This window comes from Crocodylus siamensis, chromosome 3, assembly GCF_052110815.1.
Source record: "Crocodylus siamensis isolate JL-2025a chromosome 3, ASM5211081v1, whole genome shotgun sequence".
NCBI lineage: Eukaryota > Metazoa > Chordata > Crocodylia > Crocodylidae > Crocodylus > Crocodylus siamensis.
Genome location: NC_143397.1, coordinates 83,289,789 through 83,312,491, shown reverse-complemented (window position 1 = coordinate 83,312,491; position 22,703 = coordinate 83,289,789). Strand labels below are relative to the sequence as shown.

Genomic DNA, 22,703 nt, shown 5'->3' with positions numbered 1-22,703 from the left:
AATGGACTGTTTTCACCTTCAGTGGACTGAAATTTGATGCAAATATTTTTAAAGCAGTTTTTCTCTATAACTTTAACCTCAGTCAAATTTCATAGTGTGGTGTTTTGTGTGATCAACAGATAAGATTCCCCTTTTGGAAGCAGGACAAAAAAATCTGAAACTTTTCTAAAAAAAATCTGAGCCTTCTAGCTGAGAAAAGAATCCATGAGAAAACTGCACTGCACATAGAAGATCTAACGGGCATACAAAGAATTAAATTGACATTTTAAAAAAAGAATTGGTGATTATGTCCCATTTTCTTCTACAGTTACTCCTTATCAGAGATCAAAAGCCTGCTGATGCTTATTAAATATATCAAAAAGAAATGTAGCACAAAGCTAAATATTTCTAATGATGATTATTTAAATTTTAGAAGCACACACCAGAACCAAGGGTACATGTTGAACTTTGGTGTCTCTTCCCCAACTACTTCAAATTTCAAAAACTCAAGCAATATGAAAGCTTGGGGAGAAGGATTTAATCAGTACTTTGACAAAAATCTTAAAGAAAAAGAAAACCAGTGGTTCTACCATTTTCCGTATGTGGAACACAGGACACTTTATAAAGTTAAATCTTACAAACACTCACTTAAAGGACAAGGTATGTGCACTTTATCAGGAGGGAAACTGAGGTATGCTCAGGTTAAAAAAATTGCACAACATTGTACAGATTACCTATAGCACAGCAAGTAATGAGAGATGCAGAGAGTGGCTCCCTACCCTGTGATTTCACCCTGGAAATGTACTTCCTCCCTTAAACAGTTACTGCAAACCAACATTTCATTTAAAGGAAAAAAGTTGAAATTTTCATTCATTTCTTTGTAAAATGACACCCCAACAATGAACCACTCTAAAACACATCACATCCCCATAAACGCATAGCTTATTCTGGGACTTCTGCTTCTAATCAGTTAACAGATATTGATTTGCTAGGTTTCATAGGCAGGGAGTTCACACTGAAATTGCAGGATATTTATGTAACTCAATTCACAGGAAATAGAGCCATTAAATCTGAATGCGGCCCTAAGAGTTCTGAACACAGAGAGCTTAGTTTTAAAGCTAAGTGTGAATGGCAGATATTTTACCAGTCATTGACAATGTATATAAAAGATGTATTATAGTAGACATAAAATTCATCTTCTGAGTACAGCATAACTTAAAAGAATAGAGAAGATCACGGCATCTTCTGCAAGAGGTACTTGTAATTGCTTGGGTTTTACACAAACACTTCCAGAACATGTACACACTCAAATGGAAACATATAGAATGAGACATTATTTCTAGCAAGCCCCTTTGCTTCTGAGAGGTTGAATTCCATTTGTCACATCAACATGTCCCAGTCTTCATTCTGGACTCTGTGCTGCAATGTACCCAAAATATATAAAACTATTACTATTTTAACTCAGTCTTGGGTCATTCAACAATATGTGCTACAAGCAAGTTAATGTTCTCATGTTGCATAAGCAAAAGCAGCAAGATGCACATTTAAAGTGTGCTAAGTAGTAGTCTAACCCAGTGAGCAAGTGGGACACCAGTCCCAACCACTGATTTATAGGTGGACCACTGCTGCTGCAGCCTGACCACCACAGCTTTCCAGGACAGAAAAGCTGCTGGTTTCATTCTGGTGCCAAGCTTTTAACTGAATATATTTTAAAACTCTGGTTAGAATAGTGCTGTAAGAGACCTGCTAGACTTTTCCAACTACGAATGTTGGGTCAGAAATATAAAAGTAGTTTCTCATCTTTGGTGGAATTTCTGTCATTTCATACAACACTACTGTAAGTATAATAATTATCTCTCTATTCAAGAGCAGCTCACTTCCAGAAGTGAAAATGTATAGGTCAAAATTAGCAAAGCTATACTTGTCTCTATAATGCTCACCTCTGAAATCTCTTTCATTTGGATAATTTTTACTTTTTACCACTCTTCATGACACCTACTGCGCTACTGCCCATATTCTAATATTTAATTTCAGTAGAAACTGAATATGCTTATTTATTTCACTCTTTAGCTACTTTAATTTTTTCTGCACTTATTACAATGGTATCTGACAACCTCCCACATTTAGCAGCCATTCTGGTGCCAGTTGCCTTTTTCATGGGAATAACTTTTTGACTTAGTTAATTTATCATTTCTGAATATTTATTTTTTTACTGTCTTAGCCTGCTAAATTTTAGTCCTTTAAATCTATATTTTACAATCTACCTGACAACACTTAGCTATTATTCCACTGTTGTAGCTTGGGTTGGATTTCCACCTCTTCCAAACCCTTAAAATTTAAATATTTTATCTTTTTATTCCCCCCCCTTTATTGCATATCTTGTGACTTATTGTATTTTTAGCTGCTTTTCCACCAATTCTATGGATTATAATTTCCTAATTCTTCTCGTGGGCTGCTTCTCATTAACTTACTTAATCATTCCTAAAACTCTTGTTTAAAAACCAGCTTTTATTTATATAGTCAAGACTGATGGTTTGTCACACTATCATACAGGCTATAACAGATTTCACTGTGTGTGTGATTTCTTTAGAGTCATGGCTGTCGCACAGATCTCTGCAAACCATCTTAAATTTCTATATATTTTACTTAAATTATTTTTTACCTTCATGGAAACAAAGAATCTTTGAAGTATGAACTGAATATAACTGATTTTTGTAAAACGTCATGTTTACTATGAATTTCACTTGAATGGGTTCATTAGAGGCAGATCAGACCAACCTGGTGGCCTTCTATGACCAAGTCACAAAATCCTTAGATGCAGGGGTACTAGTGGACATAGTCTTTCTGGACTTTAGGAAGGCCTTCGACACTGTCTCTTCACCCCATTCTCAGTAAAAACCAAGGGGACTGTGGTGTTGACACCTACACAGTCAAATGGGTCACTAACTGGCTGAGGGGCCACACCCAGAGAGTGGTGATGGACGGGTAATTTTCAACCTGGAGGGATGTGGGCAGTGGGGTCCCCCAGGGCTCAGTCCTTGGACCCACATTGCTCAACATCTTCATCAGTGACTTGGACGAGGGGGTAAAAAGCACCCTGCTCAAGTTCGCAGACGACACTTAGATGTGGGGGGGGGGGAAGTGGGCACGCTAGAAGGGAGGAATAGACAGGTTACAGGGGTAGGCGGATGAGAATAGGATGGGATTCAACACTGACAAGTGCAAGGCGATGCACCTGGAGAGGAAGAACCAGCACCATACCTACAGGCTGGGGAAATCCCTTCTCGTCTGTGCAGAGGCAAAAAGGGATCTTGGAGTCATTATTGATGCCAAATGAACACGGGCCGACAGCGTAGGGACATGTCAGAAAGGCCAACTACACTTTGTCATGTATCCACAGATGCATCACAAGCAGATCCAAGGAGGTGATACTTCCCCTCTATGAGACACTGGTCAGGCCGCAGCTAGAGTACTGAGTCCAGTTCTGGGCGCCGCACTTTAGGAGGGATGTGGACAACATGGAGAGGGTCCAGAGGAGGGCCACTCGCATGATCGGGGGCAGCAGGGCAGGCCCTATGAGGAGAGGCTACGAGACCCGAACCTGCTCAGCCTCCACAAGAGAAGACTGAGGGGGGATCTAGTGGCCTGTTACAAACTAGTCAGGGTGGACCAGCAGGCACTGGGGGAGTCCCTGTTCCCCTGAGCACTACCAGGAGTGACTAGAAATAACGGTCACAAGCTGGCAGAGGGTAGATTGAGACTAGCTATCAGGAGGCACTACTTCACTGTCAGGGCGGCTAGGATCTGGAACCAACTTCCAAGCGAAGTGGTACTGGCTCCTACCCTGGGGGTCTTTAAGAAGAGACTAGATGAACACCTTGCTGGGGTTGTTTGACCCCAGTACTCTTTCCTGCCATGGTGGGGGGTCGGACTTGATGATCTGCTCAGGTCCCTTCCAACCCTACCAACTATGAAACTACGAATGTTTTAGTACATTTAAAAATTAATCTTTGCAACAAAAATTACCATTTAATGTTTCCAGCAAAAATCGCTGTGTTTGCTACAACAAAGCCACCTTTAATGCCTTGGCAAAATATCAGCTTTTTCACTATACACATGCTTTAGTTACAAGGACAGTCCATCTTTAAAGCAAGCAGCAACCAATCCTATTGACGTTAGTTCCACAGGAAGGAACAATTTTCTATAATGACTAGTAAAACATTTTTATATAGGCATATTCATTCACTGCTTCACAAGAAGAAATTGAGACAGACTCTCTGCCAACAGACTGGAAAAGTTACAGCTGGACAGGGAATTAGGGAAGGAGAGAAATAATATCTTTAGAATCAATGGCATCTGTGAAAGCAGTGTTGCCAAGAGAGTGGAAATGGAGGGAGAAGAGTCATGTAAAAGACAGGAGTGTAACTGGCCATGACAATATCCTGGGCAGTCCCCCGTCATCCCTCACTTTGCACCTTTCTTGCTGCTAGAGCAGAGGACACAAGTGGGAGGCACCCCCTACCCTCTTAGGCAGTACCTGGTACTCATGGCCTGCTCGCCCTCCCCATTCTTAAGCTATTAATAAAAAAAACAACTCTCAATAAGTTTGTCCTCCATTCCTTGGCATTTTGCAGGAGATCTCTGGATGTCCAAGCTCTTGTTGGGCCATGTCCTCTCTAGGGGTTAGTAAACCCTTCCTCACAGACAATGTCATTTATGGAACTTAAGTCACAAGTACTCAAGGGGTCATCAGAGAGACCCTCCTTCCCTCCCATGCTTTTTCATGGTAGGAACAACAGAGGCTGGAAACATTTTAAAACGTTAGGGGAAAAAAACTCTTATCATAAGCATCAAAATATTTGGCAGTATCCATGTCTAAAGCTGAGGAACATAATTATAATCTTGTCTCTATTTCTTTGTGGTCACTTACTTTTTGGTTGCTGAAGCAACTCAGAACTAAAGAGTAGCTTCCAACTAGGATGATTTAACAACACCTGCAAATGCTGAGTAGCTCTTTGCTAACCATTCTTAATGCAGTACTGTATCCTTAGTTTATATGGAAATGTGAGAGAGAAGGAGCCAGCAGGCTCCAAGGCTCCTGGGCTAAGCGGAAGGCCAGTGGCCCCAGGTCCACAGCCCCAAGGAGCCCAGCAGAAATTTCCCTTACCCAGGTGTGTTGGGAAGGGAGGGGGCGATCTTTCCCCCGCCGGTATAAAGGAGAGGCCCGGACCGGAAAGCGGCAGCAACGCAGAACCGGAAAGAGGAGGAGGAGGAGGTGTAGCACGCCGGTGCATGCTACAGGGAATGCTGAAAGCGACGCTGAGTGCTGCTAGGAGCCTCTGGCCAAGAGCAAAACCCCAGCGGGGTTTTGAACCCAGTTTACTGGCCCCTGCGGGGCGCAGAACTGTTTGTTTACCAGCCGGGAGCTGGCTGAGCCCAGTGGGAGAAGGGTATCGTAATAACCCTAATAGAGGGGCGCTACTGACTTTGGGTACCACAGTCCCTGTAATAGGGGCACAGCTCAATAGGGAACTCAAGTTGTTAAAAAGGAATCTTGTTAAGCCCTACAAGGGGCCCTCCGAGAGCCAACAAAGGGGTGCTTGACCCCTCAAAGGTCAAGCTTGAGTTGGAAGGCGGCTGCAGACAGACGGAGCAGCTACACAGATCAAGGGAACCTTCATGGTTGTCGTGTTTGTTTTGATTGACCTTTCTTTTGTGGATTATCTGGGAGGAACTGTGGCTACGTGGCCGGACCAACCGGATGGCCACCACCCGGTGGAACGGATGAGGGTGTAGGGGTGGCAGAGCCCTCAGAAACTCAGGACCTTGTGAGACGCCGGGGACTCATAATTGGACTACACGCTGAAGACATCTGAACCAACTCCATTAATATCAAGTCGTGGCAAGCAAAACGTACGCGTGTGAGACCCCAATTATAGGTGATGACACCCTAGGCAACTGGCAGGCAGCATCTGTTAGGTCCACGGGGGACGGTGATACCCGACAGGAAGACATTTGTCAAAGCTTTTCTAACATCATCAGAACACCACAGTGGATAATAAGCAAAGTAAGAAGGAAGAGCTGAATTGGTAGGGGAAAAAAAAGGTCAGATAGAAACAAATAAATTTATGTTAATTGGTAGCTCTTTATTATTCACATTTTGTTCTATGATTGGAGGAAAGTTCCTATTTTCCTACAAAAATCAATCAATTTAATATTTTTCAACTGCAAAGCTTTTCAGAACCAGAGCAGAGATACACATGCCATTGTTAAATGTGTAAAAGAAGGAAAAGACTTCTGTAAGGTTAAAATGTACTCTGCAATCTCTATTGTCCACAGGATTTTTTCAGATCAAAATATCACAACTTATAGGAAACAGGTAATGATTTTGTAATCTAACCTACCTTCTAGAAACTAAGTCAAGGACTTCAAACCAATTTAACTCACTGTGCTTAATGTTTGTTATAAACTTGGATCAAAAGATTTGCAAGATTTCTCCAGCTACAGTCTCCTTCCTGTAGCTTCTGCATTAGAGAAATATTAAAATGCAGTTGCTGTCACTGTGTCTTGCAAATAAAAAGTATACATTCAAAATCTTAAAAACTTTCCCCTTTATTTATCTATATTACATTAGCCAGACACTATTTAAAAAGAGATTTTAACAATGTGAATTCTATTACACTTTAGAAAGTTTAACAGAAAATAAAGCTAAGTATTAGTGTTAGTTCAAGAGATCAAATTTATATAGCGTACAGGTTCATTTGAGCAACAGGACTGATGCTAATGTAGTGCACAAGTTTAACTGGAGGCAGAAACTGGTCTAAAGTTTGATCCAGATACATGGTTGAAAGATAACTAGATAAATTGATTTCAGTAGCAGGATACAACTTAAAACTTGAGAGGAGGAGTAAAGAGCACACCATACTTATCTCGTATGTACATTCACACAAGAAAATGGATCCAGTGCTCTGCCATTTAACTCTAAATAAAACCTCCTCTGCCTTCCCATACAACTGCTCCCTTCCAAATGTTCTCAACTTCCCCACCACAAGGTAGATAAAAGGGTGTCAGAGGAATCTATGCACTCTTTTGGTCTCCCCTTCTTTTATGCCTACAAGGTTCACCACTGAAATCTCACATCTTATCCCTCTCGATGCTGGCCCTTTGGCTTATCTAGAAACAAGCTTCAAGCTGCAACGAATTTAAGATTCCTACAAATTTCTAATACTCATTTCTAAGTTCCATTCCTTTCTAACCAAACTCGCGATTTATGATACTGTAAGGAAAGCATAAAAAGGTCTACCAGACTTGTGCCAATTTATCTCAAAGCAAAAACTTCCTTCCAAAACCCTTCCCAGATAAAGGGAACTGTCAAAATTAATGAGAGGGGAGTGAAAGGCCAATCAGTTTCATCTCCCTCTCAGCAGGCAAGCAGGGGGTGGGAAGCTACTGGAGGAGCATGGAAATAGCCTGTATTCCAACACGTTCATCCTTGCTCTTCTCTAGACCAAGTTCCCCACTAGAACACATGCCTGTCTTGCCACTTTCCACATCTTCCTTGTCATAAAGTGTACTGAGAGCTGCATGGGAAGGTTCCAACCTCAGGCTATTCTTCTGCTACAATTAAACCATATTTATGAAACTAGAACATACTGAATGAACCTTACAGAATTAAAAAAGGCACCACATTTCTGAAAGGTCATGCTATGAGGCAAAAGATAAGGTTAATATATCTTACTAGTTATGACTAGTCAGGTGTTTTTATTTTATCACACACAGACCCTATCAAACCTGTCAGCATCACAACCATAACTCTTACTACAGGATCAATATTACATTTTGTCTAGCCTTTTCCACTTGGGGAAACTGAGTGGGAAATATTGGCAAAGGGGTTAAAAATAATTAAAGGAAAATAAAGTGTTTAATTCATCACCTAAAATGTTAAAGTGCATTACCAGAGGGAAATAAATTGAATTATAGCTTTAATTTTTTTTGCAAGTCAAGCATGCTATAGGTTTAGTTGACAATTATCTGGTTAACTCAAGGTAAATATGCTTAGAAGTAATGAAATACTATAAAAAAGACTTTAAAATGTTAATACTTCTTTGACAGGCAAGGATTTTTTTGGATGATATCTTTTATTGGACCAACTGTAGGTTTGGGATGAAGTTGGACAAGCTTTTAAATGCAAAGCATTCTTCTTCTTTGCTTTTGAAACCCAACTATGCAGTTGGTCCAATGAGAGATATCGCCCCCCAAAAAGCCTCGCCTCTTACCTAGTTCCTGGACCATCACAGCTACATCACTCTAACACTGTATTTCTTTGGTCACTTTAAGTGCATCAGATAAACGGAGTTTATGAAATTTTCAATACTACTTGTTTCATTAAAGTGCTTCTGAATGCATATCCTCATACTTATCTCTGATATTAGACACAGTACTTATCAGTAACTATGACCTTATTCACTACAATATTCCAGTTGGGAATCTATGGACTTTTAAAAATTAATTTCTTTTTGTCTCATTCGACAAACATGAAATTTCTTACTCATTTTTCTCTATCCTCCTTATATCACTATTGGGTGACTGTCCCCAACCAAAGCAGTTTAGCAATGGTCCAAATATTGTTGCTTGGGACTCCAAAACAAAACCTTACCCTTCAAGCTCACACCACCAGTAGAGTTCTTTCAAAGTTATAGGAAGCCTCCAACAACCAATTTAGACAACAATTTGACATAGTGTTTTATTTTACTCTAAGACAATGATATGCTTATGTCTCCTATTAGAGAAAAAAACATATGCAGTTAGTCTGGTGATTTATGAGGCTACCAACGTAAACTGCATGCACAAAAAAGCTGCCAACAACACTTACTCTGTTACCCAAATTTTTTCCTTGTTCCTCATGAATGGGAAATATCAAATAATGAAATCAGAGAAATATGGGAGTGCATAAGGATAAGCAGTTTCTGTTATATTAAAACACTAGGCAGAAATGGAAAGCCCTCTCTCATATAAATCAAGGAATTTAAGTGAAAATTGTTCCAGTAGGCACCTTCTAACTTAACAAGTCCTTTGCAGAGGAACAAAAGCCTACTTTTTAAGTCTTGCCCATATGAGACTCATACCTTTCATAGCTTAAAAAAAAATATGATAGTTTCATAGTTTCTAGGATCGGAAGGGACCTGAGCAGATATCGAGTCTGACCCCCTGCCATGGCAGGAAAGAGTACTGGGGTCAAACGACCCCAGCAAGGTGTGCATCTAGTCTCCTCTTAAAGACCCCCAGGGTAGGAGCCAGCACCACTTCTCTTGGAAGTTGGTTCCAGACCAACATGAAATTTCTTACTTATTTTTCTCTATCCCCCTTCTATCACATTGGTTCCATGATGGCCTTACAAACTACTGCGAACACACTGCCAGAAGTATGGCATGCCAGCTGATGCAGGATTTTAACATCTTGCGCCATGGCCTTGGTATTTGGGTACAAGGAGATTATAAAACACAACTGGAATGTGTGTGCCATATGCTTCAGACATGGATTCCCAGTGATGCCACAATTCTACACAGGTGTCATAAAAATTAGACTAAAATGATAGGACAACTATTTCCTAGGCTTGTGAGAATACGGGAGTATTCAATTTGGATTCGGCCAATTCAGAGGACAGTGATTCAATTGGGATCACTGCCCCAAATCGATTCAGCCAAATTGGCTTTGGAAGATTCGGAGCTGGTTCAGAGAGATTCAGAGATTTGGCCACAGACTATAATGGGGAATCACTGAAATACCTATAACTTTGTCATTTTTTGGCAAATTTGGATGAAAACAGCAGGGATGGTAGCCCCTTCTGAGGGCATGAAGCCTGCCAAGTTTCAAGGAGATAGGTGCAGGGGTTTCTGGGAAACTGCACCTCAAGCTTCTGAAAGCAAAACTTGTGACATGACTTTGTGTGTGTGTGTGTGTTAAGGCACAGAGGGATGAAACCAGCACAGATGGTAGGTAGCCTGTAAGGAGCGGCCTTCCCGGTGCTCAGGCAGAAACAACTCACAAAAGGGACAGAAAAGCTGAAGACAGAGGCTTATTTCTACATGCTGTTCCTATGTCCCTCCCCCAGAGCACTGTGATTGGAAGGGGCCTCAGGGAAAGATCACAGTCACTGGCCAGCTACAGATGTCAGTCTCCCCCCCCACCACTCTCCCTCCCTCTTCTCAGTTTCTGTTCCCCTGAAAGACTGCCTTCCGAATCTCTGAACTTTTTTCTGAATCTTTTCCGAATCGATTTGGAGGCTCCAAATCAATTCAGAGGTTTTTTTCTGGTCTCCCAATTCAATTTGGATTCAGTGATTCAGCCTCCAAATTGGGCTGAATCTTCTCTGAATTAAATCAGTGACCAAAGCTTCACACACCCCTACTATTTCCCTTGAACTGTGGCAAAAGGAACTTACCTGGACAGAAAAACTTTTCGATCTTTAACAGAGGTGCTCAATCTTTTGGTCCTGTGAGGCAGATGAGTGGCACAGGGACCGTCTGCAAGCTGGATCTGGCCTTGGTACCCAGCACTGTCCCATCCCTGCCCCACACATGCTGGGATTGGGCCCTAGGGTCCGCAACTGCCCTATTCCTCCAAGACTGGGTCCCAGGGACTGGCACCATCTCCCTCCTTCTCTCTGCACACTGGGATTGGGCCCTGGAGCCTAGCACTGCTCCCTTCCAGCCCCCCATGTACCAGGATTGGGCCCTGCCTGCCTGGAACCACCCACACATGGCTCAGAGCACTAGCATCAGGCACCAGATCCAGCATGCAGTGCCCAGAGCTCCCCATGGGGCCAGAGATTTGACAGTAGGGGAGTAGTGGCACTACTTGCCCAGTGCCAAATATCTGGACCCATGGGAAGCCTCGTGGGCTAGATGACATGACACCATGGGCTGATTCTGGCCTGTAGGCTGGAGGTTGAGCAACCCTGATCTGCAAAAACAACATTTCCATTACTACAGAGGGTTGATCCTTGCACAGAAACTAATTAGCCTGCCTTTCACATTTACTGGTGACCAGAAAAGTCAGTCAAAGGTGTCTATCTTTTCATTCTGACAAATCTTGGCATCTAATAAGACTCAGAACCTCCTGTAATCGCTCTTTGGTATGCCCCTAGTCCTGGTATCCACATTTCTATGGTGCTTGGTTGTAGAACTCTAGCAAGCCATTCTGGAGAAACACTAATGCAGCTGAAATGACCAGAACTTAGCAATAGTCATATCTGTATTATATTAGCATCCACATGTCAGAGTTGTGGTGTTCTGGGTACTCTACAAGCAGTGAGAGCAGTCTTCACCAAAGAACTTCAGTCTCCCCAAGCACCAGGAATGTAAACTTGACCAGACTGGAACATGATGTTTTCGCACTGAATTCTGTATGGATAACAAATGGTTTCTAATGTATACTGAGTTTCATTCTTTTCTGCTCTCCAGTCTTGTAACTATAGGTATTCCTGATCTGGGAAAAACAACCCCTGCTTCCAGAAGTCTGTATCACGAATTTTACAGGGATTCCTGCTTAGAAACCCCTGGCATTTCACAGTCACTCTAAAAACCCCTGGAAGTCCATGCTGGTGTCACTTCTTAGTGAGGCAGCTTCATAGCTCCCTGGATTCTGGACCAGGCTATTAGGTTGTAGCACTTTGGTCTTCTCCTTGGTACCACCAGGGAGCTCAAACTGCCATAGTCCCTCATGGGGACCGGATCCCTTTACAGAGAGGGAGTGAAAATCAGCACAGTACTCCACTAAAGCCTTTCAGAACATGACAGCATTTATCAAATAACTGGAATAGCATAGGCAGACCCCTTGTCTCAGCCCAAGCCAAACTTAAGAAGAGATCTTATGTCAGAGTCGGGGTGGATCTGGTGTATTTGCACTCCCCTAATCCCTACTTCATCCAAAGTTTAAAATCAACTGCATGGTAGTGGCAAGCAGCATTTCTCGTCAGGTAGTGCTGAGGGCTTCAATTAATGTTATTGCTCATTATAATCTAAATGCTCTATTTCACAGGTGTTAATGACTTTTTAATGGTTTTATCTGTTAGCTGTTCCTGGTTATGAAGCTCCTATTTCACAGCCTTATTGACTGTTTTTAATTCATTCCAAATAAGTTATATTTGTTTTTACTTCAATATGAAATGTAATAATATACCCGCAGGCCCCTGGCATATTATTAAAATTCCTAGTTTATTTTTAGCTGGAGAAAATATGGTTTTTCATATGTCACAACTGACCTCACCATCTGCACCCTTCTTCTCAAAAACCCTAGATTTTCCTGTGGTCAGAATGACAGGCCTATATGACCAGGTCTCTGTAGACAGCATGCTCCCTGGAATCCATGCATCCCCCTCTTGCTGCTCCATTTCTAAGGCACTCTGTCTCCACTAGATTTATTTGACACCAGCTCCTGGGTGCCAGAGGTTTAAAGTTAAATCACCAGTTATTGGGGCTTCATTTTATTATCTAGTGTTCCTTCTGTAAAGTGAATAACCTGAATCAATTCCTCCAGCCAGCAGCCCAGGCTATGTATGGAAATCAATGTATTATGTTCTACTAGTCCATAATGAAAGTTGTATACAGGTGTGGCCGCCGGGCTTCGAATATCTGTTCACGTGTGACTTTCGCCCTGGTGATAAGCATAGAGCATCCTACGGGCTCGTGTCGATGACGTAGCAGGTGTCTCCTCCTCGAGTTACCTCCCCTATTCTTGCCTTCCATGACTTGTTGTTCTTTAGTGGACGGGATCGGTGGTCAGGTTTGCTCGGTGGCCCGTGGTTTGCCCGATGGTCCTTCACAGGGCTCCGCCACCCCTACACCCTGGCCTCACACTGCCTTGGGTCCGTTATCCTGCCGCTGGCTTTGGCCCTTCCAGTGGAATTGCTTCCCACAGCGTGACGTCTATATGCTGGCCACCAGCGATTGGGTTCACCCATATGGGTCTGCCTATCTGTCTCCTCAACTCCACCCCTTCCTTCGGGGAAACACAAAGAAAAACTCCAAGGCTCTCCCTTGGCCCCATTCCACGGGATACTCACTATGTACACTACTCCTCCCCTTCGCCCAGGGCAAGCAGACAGAAAATCATCAACATAACTCTAAAGTATGGGCCACCTCCTGATGTGTCTTCCCTCATCCCCCCCTGCTCTGGATAGGGGCGTTCTTCTTACTGTCCGTCGGTTCCAAGCTTCCCTCGCCGACCCAGCCAGGACTGGCGGCGATGCCCACCTCGGTCATGACCCCCCTCAGGGTCCTCTCCTTCAGCGTGTCGCACCCCTCACCCTGGTCATTCTGACACTCCCACATGGGATCCTCCTGAGCATCAGCTGCTCCTCTGGCTCGGTCTTCGAGTCTGGAGAGCCCGCTGCTTCCCCGCCTTTCTATTAATGCCCCTAACGGGCCGTGCTTCCCCACACTGTCTGGGTTTGTCCCCGGCTTGTCTGGCTCTGCGGGTCCCATAGGGGAGGTCCTCCTCCCGTCTGGAGGTGGCTGCAGCCCCATTTCTTCCCTGCTCTCTCCCCGTTCCGTGGCATCGGCCGCCATTTTTATCCTTGCTGGTCAGCACTCAGGACTGATGTCACCGGCCGGCCCTAATTGAATAAAGAGGTGGCTGACGAGCTGCGTGGGCTCTTCTTTCCGCCCCTGCTGTGCTGTGTCTCCTGTTGCCAGTAAGTACCCCTCATTATTTCTTCCCTCTCCGCTCCCGGGACAACTGGAATGAAAGGGGTTAATAGCATACAATCAGGGTAGGGACACTAGCACACACTAGGAGATTTCCCCATCTGGCCGGTCTTCCCTTCTTTATGCTTGCATGTGTTAGAATGAAAATCAGATTAGCTTTCAGCATATTTATGCTTACCTACCCACACCAGGTCTAAACTGAGAATGACACCAGTTTTGCACTTTGCATGGGCATGGTTCCATGTCTTCAGAAGAAATTCTGAAATATCACTCAGGGGTAGAACCAATACAAGGACAAAGACACCAAGGATGGAAAAGAAATGGCTATAAAAAAGCAATGCTAAAACATGACTAATACAACAACATTTTGGACCTTTGCAAAGCTTTATCAGAACGGCAAAATTATGACCAAAACCATGCTTCTCAATCTAGAGATGAGCTGGTTTCTACTGGATTCAAAGCTCCTCAGTTCTGAACAGCTGGTAGCTAGAAATCTTTTTCAGAAACTATCCAGTTGCAAGTAGATCTGTTTCTTTAGACAGGACACCGACTGGCATACTGTCTAGAGGTATTATTTCAAACCTGAGACTTTCCCTGATTATCAACTGCTGTTTATTAAGACTCTGCATGTGGAAAACAAATGAGAAGGACAGTTTTCTACAGAAATTGCTATTTTTATATGCAAAATGTGCCTTGGTCATGCTGAGGATTTTGCTGGAATGTATCTGGAACGGATACTTCCAAAGAATTCTGGACTTTCCCTTCTGATAGGATATCTCCTGATTGGTAACAACCAATGGCTTGCTATATCGGTGTGAATAGCAAGGATCGAGGCCTCTCTTACCTCAGCTACTAATTTCTCTAATACGTCCATAAACAGTTACACACCTGTACGTTTGAATGCAAAAGATGCCTGTTTAGAGGGACTGATTGCTACTGATAGGTGTAGCGCAACTCTCTGGATGGCCACCATGCAGGAAAACATTGTTTTTGCAACAAATCACTTTAAGGATTTGATCAGGACAGATCTGGACACTTTTCATGGATATCATCTTTACCCCCAAACAAGCTACTTTACTTACCACCAAGCCTTGAGAAACGCATGAAAATCTTACGTCTGGATGGTCAACAATGAGCTTTTGACATTGTTATGTTTTCTATCCTCACCCTATAGCCTTTCTGTGGTCCCTCCATCTACTGTTGCAACAACCTTAGGTTCTCAAAACTTATGAATTTTTTTTGTTTTTATTTGACATTAAATTTAAATATCTGGTTTTAACCAAAAATTCTCATTTGGATCTTATGACATCCTCAGAGGAAACATCTATGGCAAACTGTACATCTAAAAATGCCTGAAAACAGAGATATGTTATTAATTGGTTCCTTGCAAACTAAACAGCCTTTTGTGCAGCAATGCACTTGTAATATTTTTTTGGCTATTATAGCAGGGATGTACTATACATCCCAATTTAGAGACCATACAATTGAGTGCTATTGCACTTGGTACAAATATCTTGTGTGGAAGTAACTTAGAGACATGCTTAGGAGCCTGAAGCAGTTCCTGTATGCTCTCCCACTCCAGCTGACACTCACAAGAAAGCATTATAAGTGATCTATATTACCTGCAGATAGGTAATATAGCAAATCTCAATAAATCAAGACTCAGAGCTTTTCAGAATAGAGGAGACAACTGGATATACTGGTCTAGCTTTGAGCCTTCCACTCTGATAATGCAAGGGACAGCCAGCTGTGGACAGGCAGAGCCTTCAGATGCTGCCAAATATTGTGAGTTCCACTTAGGGTTAGAGCCCAGTGTTTGCAGAACTGCTCTGCCATGCTCAAGTGAGAGGAGCAGAGTCCCATATGTGAAGCACTGCAGAGGCCAATTCAGCCAGTTGAAACCACTATGTTGCCTACTACCTGATCCCAGGGGTGGAAGAAGAAAGAAGTCACCACTGGACAGAGATAAGAATTAAATTTATACACTGAATGTCAGGAGAAACTAACCAGTCTAAACTTCAGCTTCAACACTTGTTGAAGACAGATAATCTGTCTGCCTGAGTTGACGGGCATGGATCACTCTTGCAGCCTCCAGAAACAGCACTGGATTGTCTACAAATTCCAAAGGTAGGAGGGCATTTACCCATTAATGATGAATGAGGAGAAAAGCTATAAGACAAAAAAAATCCATTAATGTCTAGACACAGGGTATATGTAGTGTAGTGCCATAGTTGAGATTCAGTGAGCCATCTTATACATTTGTTTTTGTAAAGAAATGTACACCTAAATATAAGGATATCTAGGTCATGTTGTCAAACATTATCTTATTGCATATTGTGACTGAGTCCTTTGCTTTATATTTTGTCAAAATTGCTGCTATTTCTTTAAACATTCTTCAAAGGAGATAGATGCTCAACTGATCCAATCTGACCATGGTATTTCTGTTCTGAAACATCATCAATGGCTTCTGACAATATAGTAAAAAAATGAAAGGACTGTACTACTTACTTACAAGGAGTAAGGGCATATTAACCACTATCATAAAATGTGATCCCTTGCTTTTATGTTGGCATTCAGTGAAGAGACACAAAATGGCTTCCCCTACAATACAGTTGCTTAAAAGAGATCTGATTCTGTTCCCACTCATTTAAACATGACCAATGTAGTCACAGTTCTCTCTAATACATTCAGTGCTTACCACCACAGCAAAATTTATAAAGGCCAGTGGCTCTAACAGCAGTATCTAACTGGCATTTTACATAGAACTATCTGTATTAACTTTAAAACCTTAAATTAGGAGTCCTAAAAAGAAATATATGACACTGAAATAAAAGCTGAAAGAACTGGGATGATTAAGTCTAGAGCACAGAATTGTGAGAGGGGAGAGGAAGAGATTAGACAACAGTTTTCAAATACAAAAAAGGCTCTGACCAAGATCATAGAATCATGGGAAAGCATGGCTTGAACATGAGGTCATCTAGTCAAGTCTCCTGGTCAAGGTAGGATCACTGCTAACCACACCATCCCAGCCAAGTGTCTGTCCAACCTGCCCTTGAAAATTTCCAAGCATGGAGATTCCACAACTTCTCTAGATAGCCTGTTCCAATGGTTGAGTACCTTCAAACAGAAAGTTTCTCCTAATCTCCAGTATAACTTTTCCCTGTCGCAGCTCGAAGCCATTGCTCCTAGTTCTGCCCCCTAGGGCCACAGAGAAAAGTTCACCTCTTATCTACTCTATACTCACCCTTCAAGTATTTGAAGACTGTTATCCAATCTCCTCTGAGTCTTCTCTTCTCCAGATCAAATAACTCTAGCTCTTTCACGGTTTCCTTATAAGTCTTGCCTCCCAGATCCCTAATCATTTTTGTTGCTGTCTGCTGAACTCTTCACAATGCGTTGTTTTTGAAATGTGGGGTCCAAAATTGGATATGGTACTCCAAATGAGGCCTCATCAGTATCAAACAGAGAAGAATCACTTCTTTTGATCTGAAAGTGACACTTGTTGATACAACCCAGTATTAGTCCAACCCCCTGCTCAAAGCAGGACCATCCCCAACTAGATCATTCTAGCCAGGGCTTTGTTGAGCCGAGCCCTAAAAACTTCCAAGGATGGACATTTTACTACCCCTCTAGGTAACCCGTTCCAATGCTTCACCACCCTCCCAGTGAGAAACTTTTTCCTAATATCCAACTGAAACTTCCCTTGCTGCAACTTGATACCACTGCTCCTTGATCTGTCATCTGTCACCACTGATCTTAGCTCCATCCTCTTTGGAACCGCCCTTCAGGTAGGTAAAGGCTGCTATCAAATCCCCTCCCCCACACAGTCTTCTCTTCTGCAGGCTAAATAAGCCCAGTTGCCTGTCTCTCCTCACAAGTCATGTGACCCAGCCCCTGAACCATTTTCATTGCCTCCCACTGGACTCTCTCCAACTTGTCCACATCCTTTCTATAGTGGAGGCCCCAAAACTGGACACAGTACTCCAGAAATGGCCTAACCAGTGCAGAACAGAAGGAGATAATTACGTCCCTTGATCTGCTGGCAATGCTCCTACTAATACTGCACAGTATGCACACTGTTGGCTCATACCCAGCTTACTGTCCATTGTAACCTCCCAGGTCCTTGTGAACTCCTGTAACCTCCAAGTTCCTTCTCTGCAGTCCTGTAGTCTAGCCAATTATTCCCTGATATATATTTGTGCATACAGTTATTCCATTCCAAGTGCAGCATTTTGCACTTGTCTTTGCTGAATCTCATCTGACTGACTGCAAATCATTTTTTCAGTATAACCAGGTCATTCTGAATCCTAGCCCTGACCTCCATGGTGTCTGCAACTCTTCACAACTTGGTCTCATCCACAAATTTGCTAAGCATGCACTCAAACCCATCATCCAAATCATTAATGAAGACGTTGAACAGTACTATACCTAGGACAGACCCCCAGGGAACCCCACTTGATCCTCCTCCCAACTAGATGTTGAGTCATTCTTGTTGAGCACAATGATCCAACCAGCTATGTATCCACGTTATTCACTTTTGTTTATCTGTAACTCCTTTTTCCTCTATGCCTACAAAAGATAGGACAAATTGTATTGGTCTTAAAATGCAACAAGGGACATTTTGGGTAGATATTAGGAAAAATGTTCTGAATATTAGGTAGTTAGACAGTGGAACAGGCGATCTGGAGAAGTTGTAGGATCTGTTGCTAGAAGGACTAGATGACCGCCTGACCTCTAGATAACTTGCTCCAGCTGTATTTTATAATTTTTTTAAACAGTTTTGAATAAGTTCCTTTGCAGATGCATACAATTAGAAAACTGTTATTAATTTTAGATTATTAAATCATTCTTCTTCAAACTTGGCTTTCTTTTCATCTTTTAATCAAATCTAAAAACGAGCCCCTTTCATTGTCCAATATTTATTAATTCTTCAAGTTTTCTGAACAGAACTTATGGGCAACATATAGGTTTCATATCCAAGAAGCCCAAAACTCAAGATCAACCAATTTCTATCCGAAGTACACAAATTTAGGCCAAAACTATGAATATCTGAAAATCTGGTTAAAACAGAAATTTCTGTGCACAATTTTTTAAGCCAGAGAAATCCTTCATCACTAAGTCAGAAAAATAAATTTCTCAAACACATAAATACCTTCAATACATGCAGGTTAATTAATAGGTCATGTTTAATATTGGGAATACATTTGTTTCAAAACAAAATGCTTATTCAATACACACAAATTATTTTGCAGTGTCATTTATTATTTTGACTTCAATAGCATGATTGGGACACTTTGTGCAAGTTGTCACTTCCTATCATGTTTCCACATTTTCACTTTCCCACTGTTGCTGGTTTTCATTTGTCTCTTTCTCTCGGCCCAGTACAGCTGTGAGTTGCCCCCTTTGATGGGGAAGCCAAACCAGCTATTTGCACAGCATTTGAAATACCTGTTACAATACTGGCTTTGTCTTCATTACGTAAAAGGTGTACTTGAGCGTGGTAAAACTGAAGCCTATGGCTTCTCCATCATAAAATTCTAAAAATAATAAGACACACTAGTTTTTCAGTGAAGTAAGTCACAGCAGCAGAATACAGCATTACTGTATTATTGTTACCTTACAGTAAAAAATCCAGGGAGCTCTTCTTCACTAGGATTTTATGACAACTATCCTATGTTAACTGTCTCAACTGGAATAAAATCTTTTGGGTAGCAAAGACAAATAAAAATAGTAGTTTCATAACACAAATAAGCAAAAAAGTGATTGTTCATGGAAAAAATAATTTTAATATTAGTACACACAGATTTGATGTCAAACAAATTCCAGTTATAAACACAGTAACTTCATCGCATCTGATGAAGTAAAAGCCCTCTGCTTGTGAAAGCTTACGCATCTATGATTTAGTTGGTAAAATGCAAATTTACCTTGCCTTTTGCCTTAAACCAAAAATACCAAAGTCTGTTCATCAAGCGCTGTAATTATGGTTTTAAAAGTAGTTTGTGTTAGCTTCCTGTTATCTGGTCTGCAAATTCGTGAGCTGAGGAAGGAAAAATACAGTCCCAACTACAGTTCTTTTCATACAGCTTTTTTTAGGGCTTGCTTTAAACTAAACTCATAAACAAAACAAAACATACCACAGTACAATAGATACCAGAGATGTTTCCAGCATCAGGTATCTGTTCAGAGACAGGACACAACCATCCCTTAAAAAACTGCCTTTGCAACAGTCCCTTCTTTCTTTTATAACCTCACAGGACCAAGCCCTTGACTGAAGGCACATTTATGCTTTGCCACACACATGATATGCCTTAATCTGAAATAACTTAATTTCCTCTTAATTAGCTCCCCTAAGAAAGATGCTCAAGGCTTGTCCAAAATGCTGAAAGGACCTGTCCTGGGGTGGGTGAGGCTAGGAGTGCCCACCCAACCCAAGTTTACGGATGTGCTCCGCAACTGGAAGTTCTCCAGGGGTCATCCCTGGCATCTCTTCACAGGTTAACCACAGCCCAAGGGCTCAGGAGTGGGTGCTGGGGTTGAACCTGGAGTTGTCTCAGTGCTGAAACTGCCAGAGTACCTATGCACTCAGGTACATCCATTTTGTCCTGTCCTTGATGAGAGAGGCTACCTTCACGTTATACATAAACTGCCAGAATCCTGAAACAGAATCTATATGGGAAAATACACCTCCAGAACTCCCACTGAAATCACTGGACCTTCTTAAGAAGCTCGCATGAGAGATTTGGGACCACAGTATTAGCTTCCCTGCAAATTTAATTTTCACTGAGAGCAATGAAGCATTCCACACACAGGAATTATTGATCTCACAGATCTACAAAAAGAAAAATTCAAAATATTTGAAGTACAAATCCTTCCTCTAGCTGTTCAAACCATTTAAGGATCAAACCATATTAATGTCTGGCAATGTCATTCAATCAAGACAATTCATCCCTTTTAATACTTGACCATAACGAGATATAAATCCTGCTAACTGAGAATCAATTAAAACCTCTGGTGTAATTTGAATTAATAGTAAACATAAGCAAAAGCACTGGAAACAGAGTTAAAAACTATTAAGTGTGGTTCCAATCTCCTTTGAGAATATACTGCTAGCCTAGAAATCTTCAAGAATTCCAGCAGTATAATATCAAGGAAGCAATTACAATCCACCACCATACATACTCATCTACTCCTGAAAACCTTACAAGATGTTTTATATAGAAATGATGATGTTCATAGACTGTAAGCTCTTTAATTAAAATAATTGTAGGTCCATCAAACATGAAAATGTTACCGCAAGTCTCATTTGATTGAAAAGCTTTAGCTTTCTTTAATTCCATCCTGATTTAAATGCACTAAGAGGAAGCTAACCCTTGTTGTGCTTCTAACAAGTTGCACTCCACAGTAGTTTTATGACGTAACTGTACAATAACTAGAGACAGACAGTAAATGTCTTTGGCCATTCTGTGGCTTTAAAATGGATTAAATGAGTTTCCTGGTGACCTCTTGGTCTAATGTGTTTTATATCCGTATACACTATTCAGGTCAATTCATTTTGCCATAAATACTTCTTTGCCTCACATAACCAACCAAAACACATGACCCTGTCTGCCACAATTAACCAAACAACTTGATAACAGAAATATTATCTGTAAGTTTTTAAACAAACAAGGAATATGTTTTAACAAGTTAAACAACATATTTTGCAGGCAATAACCTGTTACCCTCCAATATCATAATTCCCTCTTCCTCCTCAGGTTTGAATTCCTTCAGCCCTTCAGGCTGCAAGAGACCTTGCTGGTATGGAAAAAGCATTTTACTCGTTCCTGCCTCAGTCTGCCCTCTTCTTATCATGTTCACTACTTCTCAGCTGGATCCTCACTCTTCTCTTCAACTTCTCAGCTGAGGACTTTCTGGATGCTGCTGTTACTCTTCCTATTCTGGTAGCATTTACAGACAGCCCAAGTGAAACCAAGGCTTCTTTATGCTAGGTACAACATACATGGCAAAGTTAGATTCTAAGCAGTCAATACATAAATAGCCACTGAGCTCTACTAACTTGATCCTCTGACATTCTCTCTATAGTCATTCTTTGAGCACACGCGGTCCCAGGGTTTAGCTACCAATGACAGACAATCTTGTGCAAGGAGCCATTTTTATTAGCCAATCTCCTGTTTTAAGAGACTCCTTCCCCTAACCCCTCCATACTGACTATAAATGTTGCTTCACATTTACTTTGTATGGTTTGCATAGGCAGGGGGTTGGACCAGATGACCTAAGGACACCCAATCCAGCCCTACTTCCCCATGATTCTGTGATTTTCTATGATTGAAACGTACACCTAGCAGGCAACACATTTTCTTTCCTGAATATTTGCTTAAAACCAATTTCATAATAGATGCAGAAAAATCTCTATCCTTAGCATTTCGCTTTTGTCTGCATCTCTGCCTTTATTTATGTACAGTAAAAAGGCAAAAAGGCAAAAGACTAGCTTCTTGAAATGACTAACCTAAAGGAATCTTCTTAAAACAACTTACTTTTTTGTATTTTAATGTGTTTTTACATTTAAGTTTAAAATGTTATTTGTGAGACAAGAACTATGAAGCAATACAATTTGGGTGTGGGCCATCAAACCCTGGAAGCAATTAATTTTGATTGTATCAGTCTATGCAAATTGAGTCTTATAGCTACGTCCATGATAACTAGAAATGCGCATCTAGGACCTTATTAAATACATCATTTGAACCAGGTGCTAGGTTCAACACCTAAATGACGATCACAAAAATGGAACCTAAAAATCTAGCTATGGTGATTCCCTGTTTTCCAACAAAAACACTGTTCTGTCCCTAATTATGCCAGCAGACATCATAAAAGTTTATTTGGCTACTATTGCCAGTAATACCATCCACTGCGACTTCAAGTTTGCAAAGCAGCTTTGATAATTGAAAGTAAAGGGCTTAATAGCAGAAGTATATGCCACTACATACATTTTATTTTCAGAGTCACTTCTCTAATTTTTCT

At 41.5% G+C, this 22,703-nt stretch overlaps 1 protein-coding gene across 8 annotated transcripts in view; it reads right to left on the bottom strand.

Moving 5' to 3' along the window:
• AGTPBP1 (ATP/GTP binding carboxypeptidase 1) overlaps nt 1–22,703 on the bottom strand; it is a 122,664-nt gene that overhangs the window by 4,628 nt on the left and 95,333 nt on the right. The window contains exon 27 of one of the 8 annotated variants that reach the window (XM_090038633.1): nt 15,693–15,854. The exons of 6 other annotated variants lie outside the window; for them this stretch is intronic. In XM_090038633.1, coding sequence (XP_089894759.1) covers nt 15,710–15,854 — 145 coding nt within the window. In that variant the 3' untranslated portion in view covers nt 15,693–15,709. Of the gene's footprint in view, nt 1–15,692; nt 15,855–18,048; nt 21,670–22,703 lie in introns of those variants that run through there. One more of the 8 variants, XM_090038634.1, reaches the window with a different exon arrangement.